General features: G+C 40.5%; 1 protein-coding gene across 1 annotated transcript in view; it reads right to left on the bottom strand.

The window, feature by feature from the left end:
- Positions 1 to 639: 639 nt before the first annotated feature.
- The window catches only part of kcnh7b (potassium channel, voltage gated eag related subfamily H, member 7b), a 34,223-nt gene continuing 15,818 nt past the window's right edge, over positions 640 to 19,044 (bottom strand). Inside the window, exons 5-15 of the mRNA XM_087173772.1 lie at positions 18,607 to 18,818; positions 16,374 to 16,799; positions 14,036 to 14,435; positions 13,559 to 13,758; positions 11,557 to 11,809; positions 9,053 to 9,258; positions 8,804 to 8,891; positions 8,473 to 8,634; positions 6,690 to 6,846; positions 4,217 to 4,397; positions 640 to 3,631 (exon numbers count right to left, since the gene is read on the bottom strand). Of these exons, the coding sequence (XP_087029898.1) occupies positions 3,293 to 3,631; positions 4,217 to 4,397; positions 6,690 to 6,846; positions 8,473 to 8,634; positions 8,804 to 8,891; positions 9,053 to 9,258; positions 11,557 to 11,809; positions 13,559 to 13,758; positions 14,036 to 14,435; positions 16,374 to 16,799; positions 18,607 to 18,818 (2,624 nt within the window). The 3' untranslated portion in view covers positions 640 to 3,292. The remainder of the gene's footprint in view (positions 3,632 to 4,216; positions 4,398 to 6,689; positions 6,847 to 8,472; positions 8,635 to 8,803; positions 8,892 to 9,052; positions 9,259 to 11,556; positions 11,810 to 13,558; positions 13,759 to 14,035; positions 14,436 to 16,373; positions 16,800 to 18,606; positions 18,819 to 19,044) is intronic.

The following is a 19,044-nucleotide window of genomic DNA, read 5'->3' as shown; positions in this document are numbered from 1 at the left end:
GTGGCCACTAGATGTCAGTGTTGGAACACAGTGGGTAGAGTTTCTGCACGTTACACTAAGGCCTCCTAACATTTCCCATGGATTACACTGAAGCACATACAGCTGTTCACTCCTGTAAAACACTTCAGACAAATGTTTCAATGACCTATAAGGACTATTGTTTGTACCCAGCTGTTAGTAAGGGAATATGCATTTGTGGCTGATTGGACTTCCTCTCTCTCACTCCCATGTTGCACCTGTAAAGGACAACCTAACACCTTTCCCATTGTTATTGGCCCCTTTGGTTTCAATGACCTCATGTAATTCCCAGTCGAGCTCTGCTCAGTATCAACCTGAGGAAATGCCTTAATTAGCTGCAGTTGTAGTTACTATTACTGCTGCAGGTAAGGACATATCTATAAGACAAATCGAATGCATATTGCTGTCTTGATAGACATGGCTCCACTACAGCAATACAGTGCTGGTTACAGGTTAATTTAACAATAATTTATGACCACGAAGGAGAGTACTTTCCTAAGGCAACACTCAAGAATCCCTGGTCATTTCATGCTATTTCTGATTCCTTACATATTGTAGAAGTACATACTCTTTTTATGAATTTGGCCATTCAGTCTGAAAAAGGCAAAACCAGTGATACAATTATAAGTGCGTTTTAATTTATTGCTCCCACAGCTTCAAAACAAACATGTACTACTGTTTCGCTAAAGAGTTTCTCTTATAATTCATAAGTTAAAAAAAATGTTTGTTTTTTTTGTTTTTTTTTTACATCTGGCAATAGGATGTATTTATTTTCTAACAGCTATCTAACAACATATCATCTTTAATGTACATCACCTACAAAGAGTTCAGGGAAATAATGTGATTTGTTTTTGTATGGTTAGTTATACATGAAGATGCTGACTTAGCATTTGGATTGGTTGTATAGGCACCTGTTTATGCGCAAGTACTAACTTTCCCTGTGTTCAAAATCCCACGCCCACCTTCTGCTCCCAACACACCCTCTAAGTGCATTCTAAAAGAGACAAGTATGCTGACATCATTTTATATCGTCATGTGCTACTTTGGGCTCATAAGCAGTGCAAAACAGTAAATATATAGATATAAAACACATGCACTGCCTTGTAGAAATGCCTACATCATACTTGTTTGTCAGAGGACTAGCTCTGGGATAACAGCAGAATACTTTTCAATCTGCATGTTATGATATCTGCCCAGACAAGCAAGTATGGTGTGTTCCGTTGGCTTAATGTAATAGAGTAGGTGCACATCAGTGACCGCGGAAATAATGCACATTGTTTAAAGAAAACTACAGTATACTTGATACTGTACTGTATATTGCAGTGCAATTGTCCATAACCCCTGAGTCACACTTCAGAGAAGACAGGCATACAACTAAGGATAAGAAAACAGTTCTCACACCTTTGTAATAATGCTGTATTACACTAATAGCTGCAGAAAATAGTTCATATAGTATGTTTATATGCAGGCTCAGGCCCTCTAAGAGGTAGAGTCTGTCTATGTATCGCATACAGGCTTTAGACTCTAATAAGCTCTAACAGCGATGACCAGGCTCATCAGTGACTGCTTGCTGGCCAGTATCAGGCAGGATCTTCTGTCACAGTGGAGAAAATTCACTGCAGTGCCTCAGTTTCGACAAATAGCTGGGGCTGTGTAATCTTTTCCCCTCCTCATACAGGTGCTCACACCTGTGCGATGGGTCTTGGCTTGCACCTCGAAATGCTTGGACACCAATTCTTTGACCATCAGCTGCCAGAGTATCTTGGTTACAGTGGTAGGCTGCCTCCAGTCCGCATTTACAGTTTCTAGTCTTGGCCTCACCAGCGCTACTTGCCTGCTGCAATGACTGTAGTGTAGGAAGCTGAGCTGTCAGTTGCATTGCCCCCGTCTCTATGGCCACTTTGGCAGTGAATGGTACAGTAGCTGCTCCCTGTTGACACTCAGCTTAACTCAGATAACTGTTCCCTCATCTGACCACAGGCGTGAAAAGGTGGGAAAAAAGGTCAGCAGATTTTTCTTTTCTTTTTTGGCAAATTCCTGTCCAAAGAAATGATCCCTGTTAACTTCGCAACTCTCCCTTGCTTTCTGCACAGTCCTGCTAGTGGAGGATTGGCAGCTTCCAAAGTAATTGTGTTAATTGTTTTTTAATATTGCTTTAAACTGAGGGAGTGGCATTGTAATTTTGTTGTGTTGTTGCAGGACAATGAGTTTTGTATGTTTTATTGTGTCCCGGTATCAGTACGCAGATATGGTAATGAGACTTCAGAGTGCTGCTGCTGTCACCTTCACCTTCTGCTGGAACAGAAAGGATTTTTGCGAAAGGTTTTTGAGTGTCTGTCTTTGCCATAAGTCCGTCCATTTTTCCCCCCTTTCTCTTCCTGGATCCTTGCCAAGCATCATCAGCACCCGCAGGTACATTCTCTGGCTCTGTAGCTGACAGCAGGATGAACTCAAGGTGATGTGATAGACCAGTTCCTTTATCCTAGAGTGTCTGGACAGGGGGACCAGCCTAGTGTGAGGTAGGTCAGTCAGCTCCTCTGACTTCGCAAGTAACGATTGAGGGAGGGAAGGTCAAGGGTGAACGTCAAGCGTGTCAGGCTTTTTCCCTAGCTCCATGAGTAAAGTTGTGAATGTTGATAGAGGTGCTTTTGTCTGGCAGTACTATGCACCAAGACCAGCTTTTTATGACAGAAGGTCATGTGATGTTCATCCTGGTGTCCCACTCCAGTGAGACCAATTTGTATGTTAGGACAGGAAGGAGCACAGAACCCATTAGAGCCCATTAGAGTATAAAGCCTGGTAGGTTGGTTGGTTGGTTGGTTGGTTGGTAAGTTTGTTAGCTGTTGTAGTGCTAGTTCTATCACAACCAGGTGGAGCCCTTTAACCAGCACCTCTGCTGATTAAGTAGAATTTAGTAAACCGGTTCATCCTGATTGGTTGGGCATCAACGTTTTCAGTGAGAAAGGTGAGTGAGTGATGACGATTATAGATTCAATCTGAGGGCGCCTGTGTAGCTAGAACTACTGTTACAATATGTAACCAATATTATTACACTGATAACTGCAGAAAACATTTTGTTATCACACTGTTAACTGCAGAGAACAGTGTTTTATCCACATGCATAATGAAAAAAAAACAAACATCTTATTTCTACTACCAAGGCATTGCAAATTAACAATACAGATGTCTGTGCCAGCATGCTGATAAAAAAAGTTGCTACTTAGTAATTACAGCATTACAACCCAGATATTAGAGCACTGTGCTGCTGAAAGGTTTACGGTCCTGGAAACTCTGGGTCTGAAACAGGTCTATGGAGTCCAGTGGTGTTGAGGTTGGAGTCAGAAGGGGATGGGGAGGAAGAGGAGGAGGAGGTGGAGGAGGTTTCAGTTGGAAGAAGGATCAATGCAGAATGCTGATGCCCTGTGATCTGTTGTTGTCGCTGCTGTTGTTGCTGCTGTTGTTGCTGCTGTTGTTGTTGCTGTTGTTGTGGCCCCGTATGTCTTTGTACAAGCAGTGCTGTAAGGCTGTCGTCGATGGGTGCATTCACGTTGGCCAAGCTCGACAGAGAGTCTTTGGATTCCTGAATGGTACTCTCCAGTTTGTGGTTGGGGCCCTATCAAGAAGAGTGACAGAGGTAGAGGTAAAGGTTAAAGGTCAGCATTGGGGAAAATGGACTTTATTTACTCTAGAAGTGAATCCAATTCATTTTATTCAGTGTTTGTTCTCATTTAAGATATTTCAACCTGGTAACCTGTTCTCAGCAAATAAGTTTAATTGACCGAACGAAATAACTAATATAAATAATATAAAAAATGTACTGTATATCAAGCTTACAAAACTTTATTTTTCAACAGCAAAAAAAAGACAGGTAAGTTGATAACTTTAGAAAATATTCTCAGACATAGGCTCAGATTCTTTCCTGTGATTGTCCAAATGTTATTGCAAAAACCGCGGCAGACAAACCGATCCATCAAGACATTCATCAGTAGCAGTGTGAAGCAGTTAGGAGCAAAGCTTTATGAAACAGTGGGAGATTGTGAGATTACAGAAACTGTGATAGATGACTGTGATGGCCGGCTGATGCTTGGCTTCAGTTGAGAAAAATACAATGCTTCATGTTCCTATGTGCAAAAATCACCTGACTTGTGTGAAAAAAAAAATAACACTCTACTGAATGAAGACGTGAGAACATCCTTACTTGAGTTCCTGTATGGCTGAAAAAATGGCTTGCAGTCAGAGCAACTGGCTGAACCTTCACTGCAGGTCTGTGATAGTCTGGACTGGCAGTCACAGTGCTGTAGGCTGGAGGTCCCAGAGTCGGCTGCCTCTGTAGCAGCTGCAGGATGGTCTGAATATCTGACATCAGCTGAGACTCCAGCCTCAAAAAAGAACAAAGAAGAAAACAGTAAGACGTGCAGAAAGAAAATTTATCCCTGAAAAGAGGAGACAAATCCATACTTTGTCTGATACCTGTCATGTCTGATCATTTAAGGGCTGAAAACACACAGTTGTACTTCACTGAGCACTAGATGGAGCTTCTGCGCCTCAACAGTGGACAAATGAAGAGATGGCAAAGGTGTGGAGAAACATTTTGCCAGAGTAGTAGACCAAAGACGCTCCTCCTGCTAGGAGTGATAATGAGCTTTGTGTGGGAGGTGTGAATTCAGCATTTACTGGGGAAATGACTGTATCACACTCATTTGGTCAATCTAATTATGACTAGATTTCATCCAAGCTCTATATTTAGGGCATCAGGCAAAATTGGATAATGCAGAATAACCTTTTAATTACCCGTAGCCCATTTAATATACATAGACAATGTCAAATTGGCTATGTTCCTGGTTTACTGTGTTCCTGTAGCGAGGCATTTGTTTCTGAGGTAAAGACTGATGCGTAAATTAAAGAGACAGAGCACATATTCATTACAGGTGCAGCAAACCGAATTTTTCTTGGTTATTTATAAGGATTTGTTGAGGATACTGCAACACAAACATTTGTTTTCCCCTGTCATATCCTTTCAGAATAGTCAAAGCCATAAAAACACAAAATGACAGAGAAGTGCTGCTCATCCTGCAGCCAGCTAGCATTAGAGGAAAAAAAACAAGGTCAGGTAGAGTGCAGTGGATAAAATGTCTTATTTGTGCTGAATAAAATGAGCCAGCCCAGTGTTTCAGGCAGCCCGATGCTGTCTGCCGTTGTCTGTGATAATTCCAGCTAAAAATACCACCTGCTGTTCATTTGAGTGTCTATTTCAGGTGGCCTGCTGGCTGCAGGTATGTCGTTAAAACGATGGCCAACCAGTAAACTACAGAATATGATGAGACTAAAATGGAGGGATAGTGTGCTTACATTTTTATTGTTTAAATCACAGAGTTTTGCTAGAGAGTGGCTTTTGTTCGAAGACATTTCAGATACACTTTGTTCTCAGTCATCAGTTTTAGATTCTGAGCGCTACACTATAAAATCTCACAAACAAAACCTTTTGTACTAATTCATTTTCAAGTCTGATATGTTCCGGTTCTACAGCGGTACATCCTGCTTCCAGCAGATCCAGCCTCCCACTCTGAGTCCAGCAACAGCTTCTGCCAGCTAGTTGCCTTCCCCCACCTACTCATGTACAGTACATCAGCAATTGAACTACACGCTGCCAGTGATGGCAGTGGAAGTGTGGCTTACTTTTAGCAGTGTGGGAGGTGACAAATTTAAAAAACAACGCACTCCATAATAATTAAGTCACTAACTGAAAATGTAATGATAGGATAATAAATGAGAATAAAAATAAATTTTATCTATCAAAATGTCCTGCCCTCCTGGCTTCAAAGGTGTGTTTAGAAATGTCTGCACAGGCTGGTTTCCAACCACTACCATTTGTTTGATCTGTAATGGGCCATGAGCATGGCCAAAATGGTGTTCTGGTGTGCTGCTTTTCAGGCTACATTAGAGGTGCATGAGTCCATTGTAACTAATCCAGTTTATAAAACAGCACCAGAGACATATAGGTGCATTTGGTAGTGTATCCCCCAGTCTTTTTAAGGTAAAACAACAAGTGTTCCACCCTTCAGTTGAAGAATGGCTTGAGCCAATCAGCAAGCTAAAGTTTACAGAGTTGTAGAAGAGGCTGCAATGGATGAAAGAATAAATTCTGTTGATGTCTATTTCCCACCAGTGGCAAAATGCTACCTTGCCAGTCTAACAGTGGTGGAAGAAGCATTCAGATCTTTACTTAAGATGTATAGAATAACACGAGATGATACTTACTGTACATACTTTATCATCAAAATGTATACAAAGTTTACAAAGTAAAAGAATGAATGATTGTTACTGATGCATTTATGTCCAAGCACTGTGCTCTGTCAGATCTGTTTCAGTTACAATTATCCTGCAGGTGGCCCTAGTAAAGATGATAACCACCTTTATTTGATACAGTCTCCTGGTAAGCCTGGTAAACTGTTTCACTGTGTACTAACATCAAGTGAGGTGAGTGGGCACCAAAGACAAACCCAAGATGCAGCAATTTCAACCAATATGAGTGTCTGACCTGAGATGTTTGACAATATGTCACATGAAGGAAAAAAAGGTTCAAGGTTTAAGTTCACATTCTGGGGTTATTCATAGTTGATGACAACTGAAGGAGGATCAACAGTCCATATGCTGACTCCATGAATATGTACCTGTTTAAGTGCTCTTGGAGCTGACCTAAGCGCTGTTCCACCTCTCCATACGTGATTTCGCTGGCAGAGTTATCATCTTCTCTCAGGTCCTGGAAGTGTGCTGACTCATCCAGGTAGTCCGTAGGCTTCTTACAGGCCCATTTATCACAGCACAGATCTGGAAGGCCGAACCAACACGCATGCTTTACATCATCACATGTGGGTCAGAACAACGTCATTACTAAAAAAAAAAAAAAAACCTACTAAAATAGAATATAATTAATCTCCACAGAAGAGCTGTGTGTAGCTCCTTTGTTGTAATCTATCAAGCCCATGTACTGGGAGAATTGTTAATGCAATGTTTTCCAGTAGCAAACTAACCCCGCTGTTATCTCTGCTGGGCACCTGGTAGTATTTAGCTTGTTGTCCGGTGATATGGGTTGAGCTTCTTTTTGTGATTGGAAAAACATAGATGACTAGTTCTGTGATTACACTATCTCATGCAGCAGGCTGTGCAGGAGGCTTTGTACTACCATGTTGAGCCGTATAGATATGAGCATCAGTGTTAGCTGTTCAGTGTGCCTTCACTATGGATGGTACTTAACTTCCCTCTCACATGGTCTTATTTCAGCAGTGATTAACAAGAGCTTCGGTTTGTCACTCAGCAGTTTGTTTCTCCATATCCACAACTGACTAGTAGACTAGCTGTAATAGCTGGCTACTGAGTCTTGCTAATAGAATGCACTATGTCCATACGAAACCCTGTGATTTCCATGTCAGATGTTTAGTTATGGTAAGAGGACAAAGTTTTGCAGTTATTGTAGCGTATGTTACTTCTTTTAGCTCAGTATATAATAAAAATAATCTGGCTGTAAATTTGTAATTAACACTTTCTGTAGTTTGTTTTAGAAACGTTTGCAAACCAATATTCAGCATACTGCTTTAGCTAGACATTCTGTATCCTATTTAGTATGCAAATTGCAAATTTATGTCTTTAAAGTTTGGCCCACTTATACAAAGTGGACACCCGAAACTCAGAAATTAGCACAGAGTTTAATCACGTCTCTCGTTTATGTTTGCCTGTGTCATAGTCACATCTCTATTGTGGAAAAATAGGTCAGTGGATTGGCTGTTGTTGATATGTACACAGGTGTGGACACAAAAACATCTGAAAAATATGAAGCTATCCATGCCAATGGTCACGCAATAAAAACTGCTTTTGTGAAGCTTGTAATGTTAGGCTTTTGTAGGCTGTGTACAATAACTGGATGATGATTATCTCAAACTATTGTTGTGATTCAACTCAACCATTGCATTTTCCTCTTTTCTCCTCCCTGATTAGGAATGGCTAATGCACCTGCACCATGGTCCTTGTCACTCCTAATGCTCTGTTCACATTAGTACTTCATGAAAAAGCAGCTTTCTTATTCAATTCAACTATGTTGACTAATCAACCGGTTGATGACTTTGTAATATGAATTTTGAAATTTACCTAGAGGATAAAATAATTGTGGTAACTGTCCAGAGATGTGAAATCATATCTCATACTATAATAAACCGCTGTGCAGTGTTTCGGCAAAGAGAAGGACAGATTTGTTACTCAAACCAGGCTTGGATTCCTGGGAAGATTTAAATACCCTCCATACATATGCTTTAACCAACCAACAAGAGTTGGTAGTGTGGTAACAAGGACATGATCCCCTACTGGCTTCCCCTGACCGCCAATTATGTTTTTTGCCTAGCACCACCTAGGAGAAAAGATGTAAAAATAATTACAGTTCATTAGTAAAACAAGGAACATTACCTTCAAAAGATGGACTTCTCTCTAAACTGTCTCTGACAATAAGATCTGAGTCCAGGACTGGGGGAGTGGGTGAAGAGGGACCCAGGACTCCTGAACATCTCTTTAGGCACGAGTTGGACTCCCTCTCCCTCCCCATGTCTTTAACCACTTCCTTGTTTTCCCCTGCAGAATTGCAATCAACAGGGGTTAGTGGAATAACACAGCACTCTATTCCACAGAGAACAGCTGTTCTCAGCCAGCAACGCTCTGTGAACAATATAAATAAAGGACAAATTTGCAACCACAAAGCTGAACAAGGCTGTACTGGACCTGCAGATTAGTCTCAATTTACCTTTAGATAGATCTGGGGTGAAGGAAATTCTTCTTTTAATGCTTTTAGTGCCCTCGTCCTCTGAATCATCGTCTTGGGAACCGGAGGCCTATAAAAATGTGAGTGTTAAAATCTATTAGTTAAACCAGTTAATAGTATGTGTTTATCAATCTCATACTGCTAGAAGATGAATATAATATAATTTTAAGTATATAAATGTCCATGGTCATGACAATGTGAATGCTTGTTAAACAGCACTTTATTATCTACCTTGGCAGACTCATCTCTGAGGTTGAAGGTAAGCTCCAGGTTGTTGAAGAAGCAGTCAGCGAACTCTGGGTACATGTCTAACACCTCCAGCAGATCTTCCCTCTGAATGGTGCTGAGGTCACAGTAACTCAGAGCTCGCACGTCAGCGTTGGACTTCCCAGGCTTGGCAAACAGATGGATCATTTCTCCAAAGATGTCATTTTTTCCTGGTAGTGAGAGAGAGACAGACACAGACACACACACACACACACACACACACACACACACACACAGACACACACAGACACACGTACACGCACACACACACACAATAAATCTTCTCAAAATGTTCACTGGGAATAGGGGAAAACGTCAGTTTTACCTGCAATGACTTCTACGAGTATTCATGCATATTATAGAGAAGAATTTGTGTTGTGTTCTCTATGGGGACTTATCTAGATATTCCTCAGGCTCTCACTAAAGGGCAGCAGACGTGTTTGTTTTTGTGGATAATGAAAATCAAACAGACTCTCCACTCTGTGTAGATGTTCTCCCAAGGCCCGTGCATCAGTTGTCTTTCTATCTTTGATCCATTATTAATGCTGAGGAATAACTGCTAACTCGCACCAACTTTGATGTGTGAGGGAAAGGAGGGCTTGATTGTGACTGACACACTTTAAATGTTGTGCACTTCAAAGGCAAAGGACTTTTGTTGATAATGGCTATCACATAATGAAGCCAGTTCTCCAGCAAGTCATAAAATCTAGTTTTCAAACTGACTTTTCTCTGCTGAAATGAGCATCCATTGTGCAAAGGACTAGAGGTCCAGTTTAAAGGCCATCGTGAAATATCCCTTTGTTGGTCCCTGGGTTCACTAAATGCCAACACTGTAAGCAGGGGTTCAGGTGAAAGAGATATGATATGTTAGCGGCCAGTGTGGCTTTCACAGCATGCACCGGACACCTTTCCACCACAGAGGACAGCGTCACACAGAGTGGTGTATCTCTCCTGCGCACACAGCCCTCACCACGAGGATTTAGATAGTCATTAGCTTGGATGGCAGCGCGAGAGACTAATTCCTCACCTGTGGAACAATGCTATTAGCCTTGTTGGACCCGATATCATTACATGAGAAAAATGCTTTAACACCACTGGCTGACCACTACCTTGTTATAGGCTTGGGAGGTTTGGTAGCTGATAACAGACCGAGCAATATACAAGTTTTCACAAAGAAAATTGGAGCAAACATAGTGCTGATGGAGCATTATATTAGTATCAAATACAAATGGGCTGAGCTATCTATGAGATCAGTGACTTTTCCAGCATGTTTGTTAATTTTTTTGTGTGATGCAGCAGCTTTTGCTAAGCTTAAACCCCATTCTGTCAGGCACAGCTTTAGAGAGCATTCATCTCATGAATAATGGCAGGTTTAATCCAGGCTTGGCCTGTAGCACCTGCTTGTGGTTTACCCGCGAAGAAAAAAAAGATAAATACTCGTTACCCTAATAAGAGTAATGAGTATTCAGTATCACAATATTACTACAGCAAAATATGAATACAAATTAAGAGCAAGCAGTCGTTTTAGTCGAAGCTATCTTTTACTGCCGTTTTTTATAATTCCTCCTTTGCAGCTTTAACTAATTTCCCTGTGCTGTCAAAAATATGGCAGCTATTTCACCGTGGTCTTTGAAATTGCCAAACAACCTTTCATGGAGCCACTTAATAGAAATGTCAGAGTCTCAAACCTGTCACATGAACAGCGCTATTGCCCAGAGGACATTAATGGGAGGATGCGGGGGGTGGCAGGCACACCTTGCTATTCTTGTCAAAGTGTGTGAACATGATGTGGTTTAGTTGCTGTAATGACTTGAAAATTATTCATGTTTGGAAGGACTCCGATTATAACACTTCATTCTTTGATGTGCACACAAGTCACGCTGAGCCTCTTTGTAAGAATTACTGTGTTAAAATAGTTTGTGTCCACTGGGAAAATCCACTGCCTGTCTTTTCCAGAGCTTATGACATCCCAATCTCCACATATTTTCAAATATCAAGCATCCTGAGTGGAGTGGGTGGTTAACTCAATCAATAATTCAAATATTTCAATCAATCAAAACAAACTACATATTTAATACCCTTCACAAAAAAGCCAATGGTAGAATCCAACATCTGTGTTAGCCCATTCTCTGTTTTCTGACAATTTCCTGACATCATGTAAAACATACTTTTCATACACATATTATTTCCACCATGTGCCTAAAACAACCATGTACCTTGACTTCTCATGTGGGCATCAGTGTGACCTTTTCATAAGTGCTCCCTGGTTGATTATATAAAAAAAAAGCTAAAAAATGTACTGATGAAGATTTGCCAAACCTTCCTGAACCTGAATTAAGTTTTCATAAAGGATATACATCACAGTATTATTTATTAAAATTCAGGCAATATGTTCAATTAACTAAAGAATTTGCCTCTGGATGTGACAACATGGCAGTAACACTTAACCAACAAGGGGTTGTATTTACCCAGGATGGCTACCACAATGTCATCTTTCAGGATCTCAATAGAGCCGCGGGACAGAAAGTAGAGAGCAGTGAGCACATCACCACCGTGGACCAGGGTGTCTCCAGGAGGGGCATGAGTGGTTTTGAAGCGCATGGCTAAGGCCCTCAAGCAGCCTTTGGTGGCTCCTTGGAATGCTTTGCAGTTGTGAAGAAGATTCCTGTTGAGGTGAAGGCAGATGTCTGCCTGCAGGCACTCAGGAAAACCTTTTAACACCTATGATGCAGAGAAAATCTGTGAGCAAAATGCACCAAATTTTGGTTTGATATCCTTCAAAGAGATGCATTTGAGTAATTGCTCTGCAACCCAGTGGACAGTGTGAGCAGCAAATGTGTTAAGATGAGTGTACTTCCACTAAGAGAAGTTGTAATTAAGCTCGACAACAGCACAGAGATGAGGATATGGTATGAAAACAAACACGTCACAGAGTCATAGACCCATTAAACACAGTCCAATAAATATACAATACATCTTAAATGTAGAGAGCAATGTAGACAATGTTATCTAATAGTGTAAAATATCTAATAGATATCTAATATCTAATTGTATAAATGATCAAGATGGAATAATTGCTGAAAGAAATGTAGCATGTAAAAATAAAAGTCACTTGGATTTATGTAACCGCCCCCTGAGCTAAACACACAGCACAATGCCTGCTCAGTTTTGGCTGAACTGGTAACGCATAATATCAGAATGAGGAGGAAGTGTATTGTGTGATAAATGCGAGCAAGAACGAAGCCATCATTCTTATATTCTAAATCCATTCATTTGTCGGAGCCAAGGATTAAATCCAGACTTTTGATGGAGGCATCCACCTTAAAAGGAAAGAACTGACTGCATGCAATATCATTAATATTATCATTAGCATAAAGCAGAAAAGCAGAGTTTACCAGTTTGGCCAGTAAACACATTTAATAAGCCACAACTTTTATGCTTTATCCCACTCCTTAATAAAATACATCACATATGTTTATATGGCATACATTACAAGGATGGGAAACACTAACTACTAGATATTAAGGTAAATACATGGTGTCGACAGAAAATTACGAAGTAATTACTGTTGATGTTATTGTTAATAAAAACTTTCATTTAATAAACTTCTTATTGTTTATCTTGTAAAATAATGGTTCTCTCAAGTGGGTGGATCCATAGATGTGTCCATAGTAGTGTGCAATATGCATGCCTCAAAATCAGAGATACACTTGTACAGTACATAACTTATATTTAATTTAAACTATCACAGCAATGGATGAGGAGCTAATTCATGGGAAGTAATTCAAGTAATGCTTTAATTTTACCCTTTTGGGCTATTGTTTCTTGAACTAATGTGAGACTGAGAAGAAGTTTGACCAAAATGTATTAAAAAAACTGTAAAAGCTGCATTTTTAATGACAATTGCAGTTCATTTACTCAAATGTCCAAGTAATATATAAATTACTTATATACAAAAGTTTAGTGAGGAAGAGTTTGTAGTACAAATGTACTGTATTTAGCTATTAGTGCCGATTAAGTTAAAATTAAGTTTACCACAAATGAATGTTACTGATAAAAAATTTCCGATGGACACTGAAATTAGACAAGACAGAAGCCTTATATCAGCGCCATTTCAATGCATACATATAGTTTTTTTCACAGAGACATTTTGTTATTTCTTTGCTATTGGATGAAACTATAGAATGAACAAAAAATCATGCATAACTGATGGAATTTCTAATGTTTATAGTATATATGAGGTTATTATAAGAGGTTATGCTGCCATAAAAACGACAAGAAATAAAAATATGTACCTCCTGCTCTTACCAATGAAGAGATGTTAATCCAGGTGAAAAGCAGACAAGGGAAAGAAAGCTCTTTTTAGAGTATTGCAAAATGATGATTAAATATTATTGAACAACTTTAGTTCATTTTGGGTGGATATGCTATCCAATAACAGTGGAATACAGATGTGTTTTCTTTATTTACCGTATTCATGTCAATGCCGTTGGTGTAGGTCCACGAGTGTTGGAAGTACTCCTCCAGCCTTTGCCTCAGTGGGTTGGGAATCTGGTGAAAGCGGATGAACTCCTTCACCCGCAACATTTGAGCATGATAACGGGCCGTACCCGAGTATAACCTCTGGATGATGGCGGAGACGTTTCCAAAAATGCTGGCATACATTAGGGCTGAAACACAGGCAGCGATCAATAAATGAGGAGGGTTAGAATCTACTGACTGCTTTGCATTTTCATTGCCTTCACTCACACAGACACACTGTTAACTAGAATGAATGTGGACAAATGCTGCTATAAACACAGACAATCTGTTGATCGGGATCTGATTAAAAATAAACGTCTATGCCTTAAACTGTTTTAAGTGCTATGCTAGATAAAATCAGAACTAAGTTTTGCTAGAAGATAATAAAAGATGTAAAAAAAAAAAAAAAAACCATAACATACTCACAGCCAATCAGCATGACACAGATGGAAAAAATCTTCTCTGAGTTGGTGTTTGGGGAAACATTTCCAAAGCCCACACTGGTCAGACTGCTGAAGGTGAAGTAAAGCGCTGTGACATACTTGTCCTTGATAGATGGACCAGAGCTAGGATCGCTATAGTTGTATCTCTTTCCTATGGACACGCCCAGATTATCAAGCCAGCCAATCTTGTGCTCTAAGTAGGGCTTCTCCACATTGCCGATGGCGTACCATATGCAGGCTAGCCAGTGGGCAATGAGGGCGAAGATGCACATGAGCAACATGAGGACTGCAGCTCCGTACTCAGAGTAGCGGTCCAGTTTCCTGGCTACACGCACCAATCGCAGGAGTCTAGCTGTCTTCAACAGGCCAATCAGGGTGGTAGTCTAAACAAAATGTACAGCAGGGCATTTTATTAGTAAAAGCACTAGTGGTTTTCATGTTAATATGTCAGTGTTTTAATACAATAACCCTACTGTCAAAAATTCTCTCATTAAGAAGCCAGCTTATTTGTTGCACATCTATCACCGCATCTGACATGTTAACAACAAATCCAAGCTGTGACAAATCAAAGAGAGTCACCTGACAAACTAAAGTAATGAGTTTCCTGAACAGTGGGGAAAAAAAGGCAAAGATTTTATCCCCATGGCCCTTTGGTTAATTGCAATTAATACAGAAGTGAAGAAAGCGGCAGCCCACAGGTAAATCCTCATTGAACAGGCAGTAACACTCACTTAGTGGGTCCCTGGGAGTTTGTAGCTGCTTTTGTGTGTCATCAAGAATCACTAACCACCATTCCCATTAGCCTAGTCACTTATCTCCCTGACAGAAAGGCCTTCGAAAATAAAGTTAATGTCTCCAGATGAGAGAGACTCTCCTTCTTAATAAGTATTGTGCTTAATCTTCCACATTCTGTTACTTCACTGATATTGTTTTGGTTAAAGCTACAAGCACACTACAACCTAATTAAAGTTAAATTGATTCTTAAATGTACCTGCAAAAGTAATTACATAATATAGCTGCACAGCCCCCCCCCCCCCCCCCCCCCACGCTGTGCTCTCTCTCCCTCTCTAATGGGAACATCATTTAGTGGTTCAAGTGGGGACAAAGCACTCAACTTCTTTTCCACTGTATTCACAGTAAAACGGCATGAAAAAATCTTTTGTTTTTTTTTATTCTATAATTATTATTGTGAACAAAACACTGCTTGATGCCAATTTTTGCATAATACCCCTCACGGTATGTTCAATCTCCTGGCAAAACTAAGTTGTTTTGAAAGCAACCTGACATTGATTGAAAATTATTTCAAATATTCCCTGCTCTAATCAAAAGGTTTACTTAAGCGCTTGTAGGTTAAAGCCATCTTATTAAGCTGCTAAATTAAATGAGCCTTGTGGAAACCATCTGCCGTTGCCTCGGTTGCTTTTATTTTCTGAATGAGGCTTCAGTTGAGCAGGACTTTGTGTGCTCGGTCTGAAAAGTATAAACACCAAGCTGTAAAGCTATATTTAGAAGTAATGTATCTTCATGTTATCACAGTATATGTCAATCCATGTACAGACCAGAAAGGGAAAAGACTAGTTTTCCACTAAAGATAATTTTTCAAATGAAAATCAAGGTAATGGTGTCAAATAGCTATGGCGAGGCAAAGTAGAATATGTTTCTTGCAACTCATTTGCAAATTTTCCAGGACTGATTTGGTTTTTGTTACAGCCTCTACTGTGAGAGACACAGCCATCCATTTCCTTTTTTATTTGTTGTCACTCACTGAACTGACTCAGCAGTAGCAACAGCAGCAGCAGCAGTGGTGGAAAAGATGATTATGGTTTATAATCAGGAGCTTTTCTGGTGTAATGGAGTGCCTACAAAGCACGATAAAGCACTGAAGTGGATCCAGATCCTGAGGGGGACATATCCTACCAACAAACAAGCCAGGAGGCCTGGCAGCCAGCCTACCAATGGCCATCTCACATCTGCATGTAAGCTGTGCACACAGCCCTGTTGGCCTGCTCCTCACATAAATGCATCATTGATTGCCATTTGGTAAGCCATTAATCCGTGGTAATGTATTCTAGAATGAGGGCCATTCAGAAAAAGAAAAAAAAAAAGAAAAAAACAAAAAAAACATGCAATTTAAAGTAATCCTTTCAGAGCCGAGACATGACGACTCAGGCTTTAAGTAGTGGCCCAGGGGCACAAGTCTGGACTTAGTAAATGGATCAGTGCAACAGAACAGAACAGTGCATGCATTGCTGGGTGATGTGCAGTAAAGCTCCCTGGGAGAAAAAAACAGGTAAAGAAAAAATGCATTAGAGAGAACATACCTCATCGGATCCTGAGCCAAAGATAAGAAGGTCAAAGGGGATTGCTGCCACCATGTCTATAAGGAACCAGCCTTTAAAGTAGTGGATCGCTATCTTAGCTGGATCACTGACCACCTCCTCGTTCAGGTTTACGTAAGTGGTCCTGAAGTTTATCAGGATGTCAATGATGAACATAATGTCCACCATTAAATCCACTACATTAAGAGGACTGCAGGAGTATCCGCATTCACGTCTCTTCTGCTCCTCTTGGTCATTGAGAAGAAAAGCAGCAGAGTAGGGAGTGAGGATTGCTGTGTAAATAACCAGCAGCAGGATCAGCCAGTCCCACACGGCTTTGAACGGGCTGTAGTGGAGGATGGTGAACTTGTCAATGCGGGCTGTCTGGAGTTTGTACTCCGGCAGCACATCTGCTCCAAGCGACAGGACCTGGAGGAGTGGTAAGAGAGGGTCAGAGCAGCGAGGTTAAACCACCTGATTACACCACTCCACTTTGAGCATCTGCTTGTGGATCCTTCTGACAATTTTACCATAGACAGCTTAGGTTTTTATTTTTATGATAATTATTAGTAAAGCACAGCAGGTAATTCACCCAGCTCACAGACTGTAGCAATTGTGAGCACTCTGCAGTGAAACTGTATTGGGTAAAGGCAGCCACTCTAGCATGACAAGCAGATTGCCTATGTCATGTCATCATGAATAATGTGAATGCCACTGACTTATTCTATATTTGCAAGAGGTACATTGTGTACTCCTGGAAAAACTGTGAGCACTTTACTGTACAGATGGAGAAAAGCGGTATAGATTTGTGCTCATAGATATTTTATTCATATATTTCAGTAAGCAAACATTTGTTTTAATTTCACCATATGAACTGGACTGGATGGTAAATTATTCAGTGTTCCCAGGATGGCCAAGCTGTCCTGTTTTTGGGCTTAATAAGCAAGGGCAGACAAAAAGAGAGCCTCTACTTATGGCAGAAAATAGTGCAGGAGTGAGGATGAGGGCGACGGGTCTTTCTATTCATTTTGGCACATCCTCCTATCTTCAACACATGAATTATATATTTCCCCATGCTAGGAGTCAGGAAGTAGATGCAGTGTTCACATCACAGCAGTGTCTCCAAACTCCAAACTACAGTCAGCAGGGAGAGAAGGTATTTAATCATGATGATGGTTTGTCTTTATTTATAAATGAGAAAGCTGTATTGAAAGACATTGAAATATAAGGTTTCTGGGCCTCTCTTGTGCTTGGTTGTCGCTAACATTGCCCAGGGGGTATTGACAGTATTGTTTTTGTGAAGTGGTGTGACCTACGCAGTTTTTAAAATTTGTGGCGCATATTTGTGCACATTTGTCAGAATGATTCAAGATAACCCCAAAACACAAACATATACATTTTTGTCTTTTTCTTTTATTTAAATCCATGAAACATGGATAGTTGTTGTAGTTTATTGAGACTGTGTTGAATATCTGGACTCCTATCCGTCCTTGATGTGTTGGCATCAGCTGTGCTGCTTGTCTAGTCAAAAGGGAGTTGTGCCACCGGATAGCCCTTGTTTCGGCCACACGACAGGAAGTACTGGGTCTTCTGCAATGTCCTTCAGCAAGAAACTGAATCCCTGCTGTCTGCTGGGTGATAGCAACCTGCACTTTGATTTGAAAAATGTAATTTCTATTTCATTTCTACTAACCACTGCTGATGTTAATAGGTATGAATTTGACAATTTTACCTCAATATTATCTCTTCAATTAAGAATGCCCAATTACCCCTCTCTCTTGTTTTTAATGTCACTGCTCCACTGTTGACATGGGTAGGCAGCAGACAGCCATGTGTTACCTACGTGACACATGAGATCACCAGCTGCTTTTTTAACCTGCCAGCAGGAAAGTTCACTGGCAGGGTGTAACATGTGCTGTGTATCAGTGTATCACGCTATCCCACATCCTTCCTTGGAGGCACCCCAGCCAGTGACTACATTAGGATTCATTAGTGTAGTGACAAGGACATTATCCTTTTGCCAGCCTTCCACCCACAAACACAGCCAATTGTGCTCTTTGAAATACAGAACCAAGGACTCTAGGTAATTGGAACCCTCCGTGCTGCGACTGTGGCTGAGAAACTTGCCATTGTGTCACCTATGTACGTGTGCATTTCAAAATGACCCCCTGCAGATGCCACAGGACACATGGCAAAATACTGCATTATCAAAAAAAAGCAGAACTTCCTCACTCACCTGTGTGACTTTTTCTGTGACATTGTGAGTTCTGTCTTTGACCTTTGGTGCTATAATGGCTTTCTCAGATGTTTGCGGCGAATGAGTCTTTTTATCAGTCCCCTCAGCGAAGTTGAGTGCAATCAGAGGGATCTTGTTGATGGTGCTATACTTGTTGATGTTAGAATCAGAGGTAGAGCCAAGCAGGCTGGACTTCACGTGATTAAAAGGGCCTGATGGTTTAGAACAAACAACAGACACATTAGTACCCTTGGTAAAGTTATCATATCTAGGTTAACTTAACTAAATGCTGTAAGACTGGCCATTTATGTGACACAATATTTTAAATTCATCAATAGACAGTGTTAAAATTATACAGTACGACATAAGTCGTCACGAAATGATGGCTCTAAAAATGAAAACGTCAATATATAAATGATGTGGTCATGAAATTGATTT

The sequence above is a fragment of the Seriola lalandi genome, unplaced genomic scaffold (assembly GCF_002814215.2).
Source record: "Seriola lalandi dorsalis isolate HSWRI2012SDOR001 ecotype SW California unplaced genomic scaffold, Sedor1 jcf7180002054279, whole genome shotgun sequence".
In the NCBI taxonomy this organism is placed as follows: Eukaryota; Metazoa; Chordata; class Actinopteri; order Carangiformes; family Carangidae; genus Seriola; species Seriola lalandi.
The sequence above is the reverse complement of the archived record's forward strand: the minus strand, read 5'-3'. Positions and strand labels throughout refer to the sequence as shown.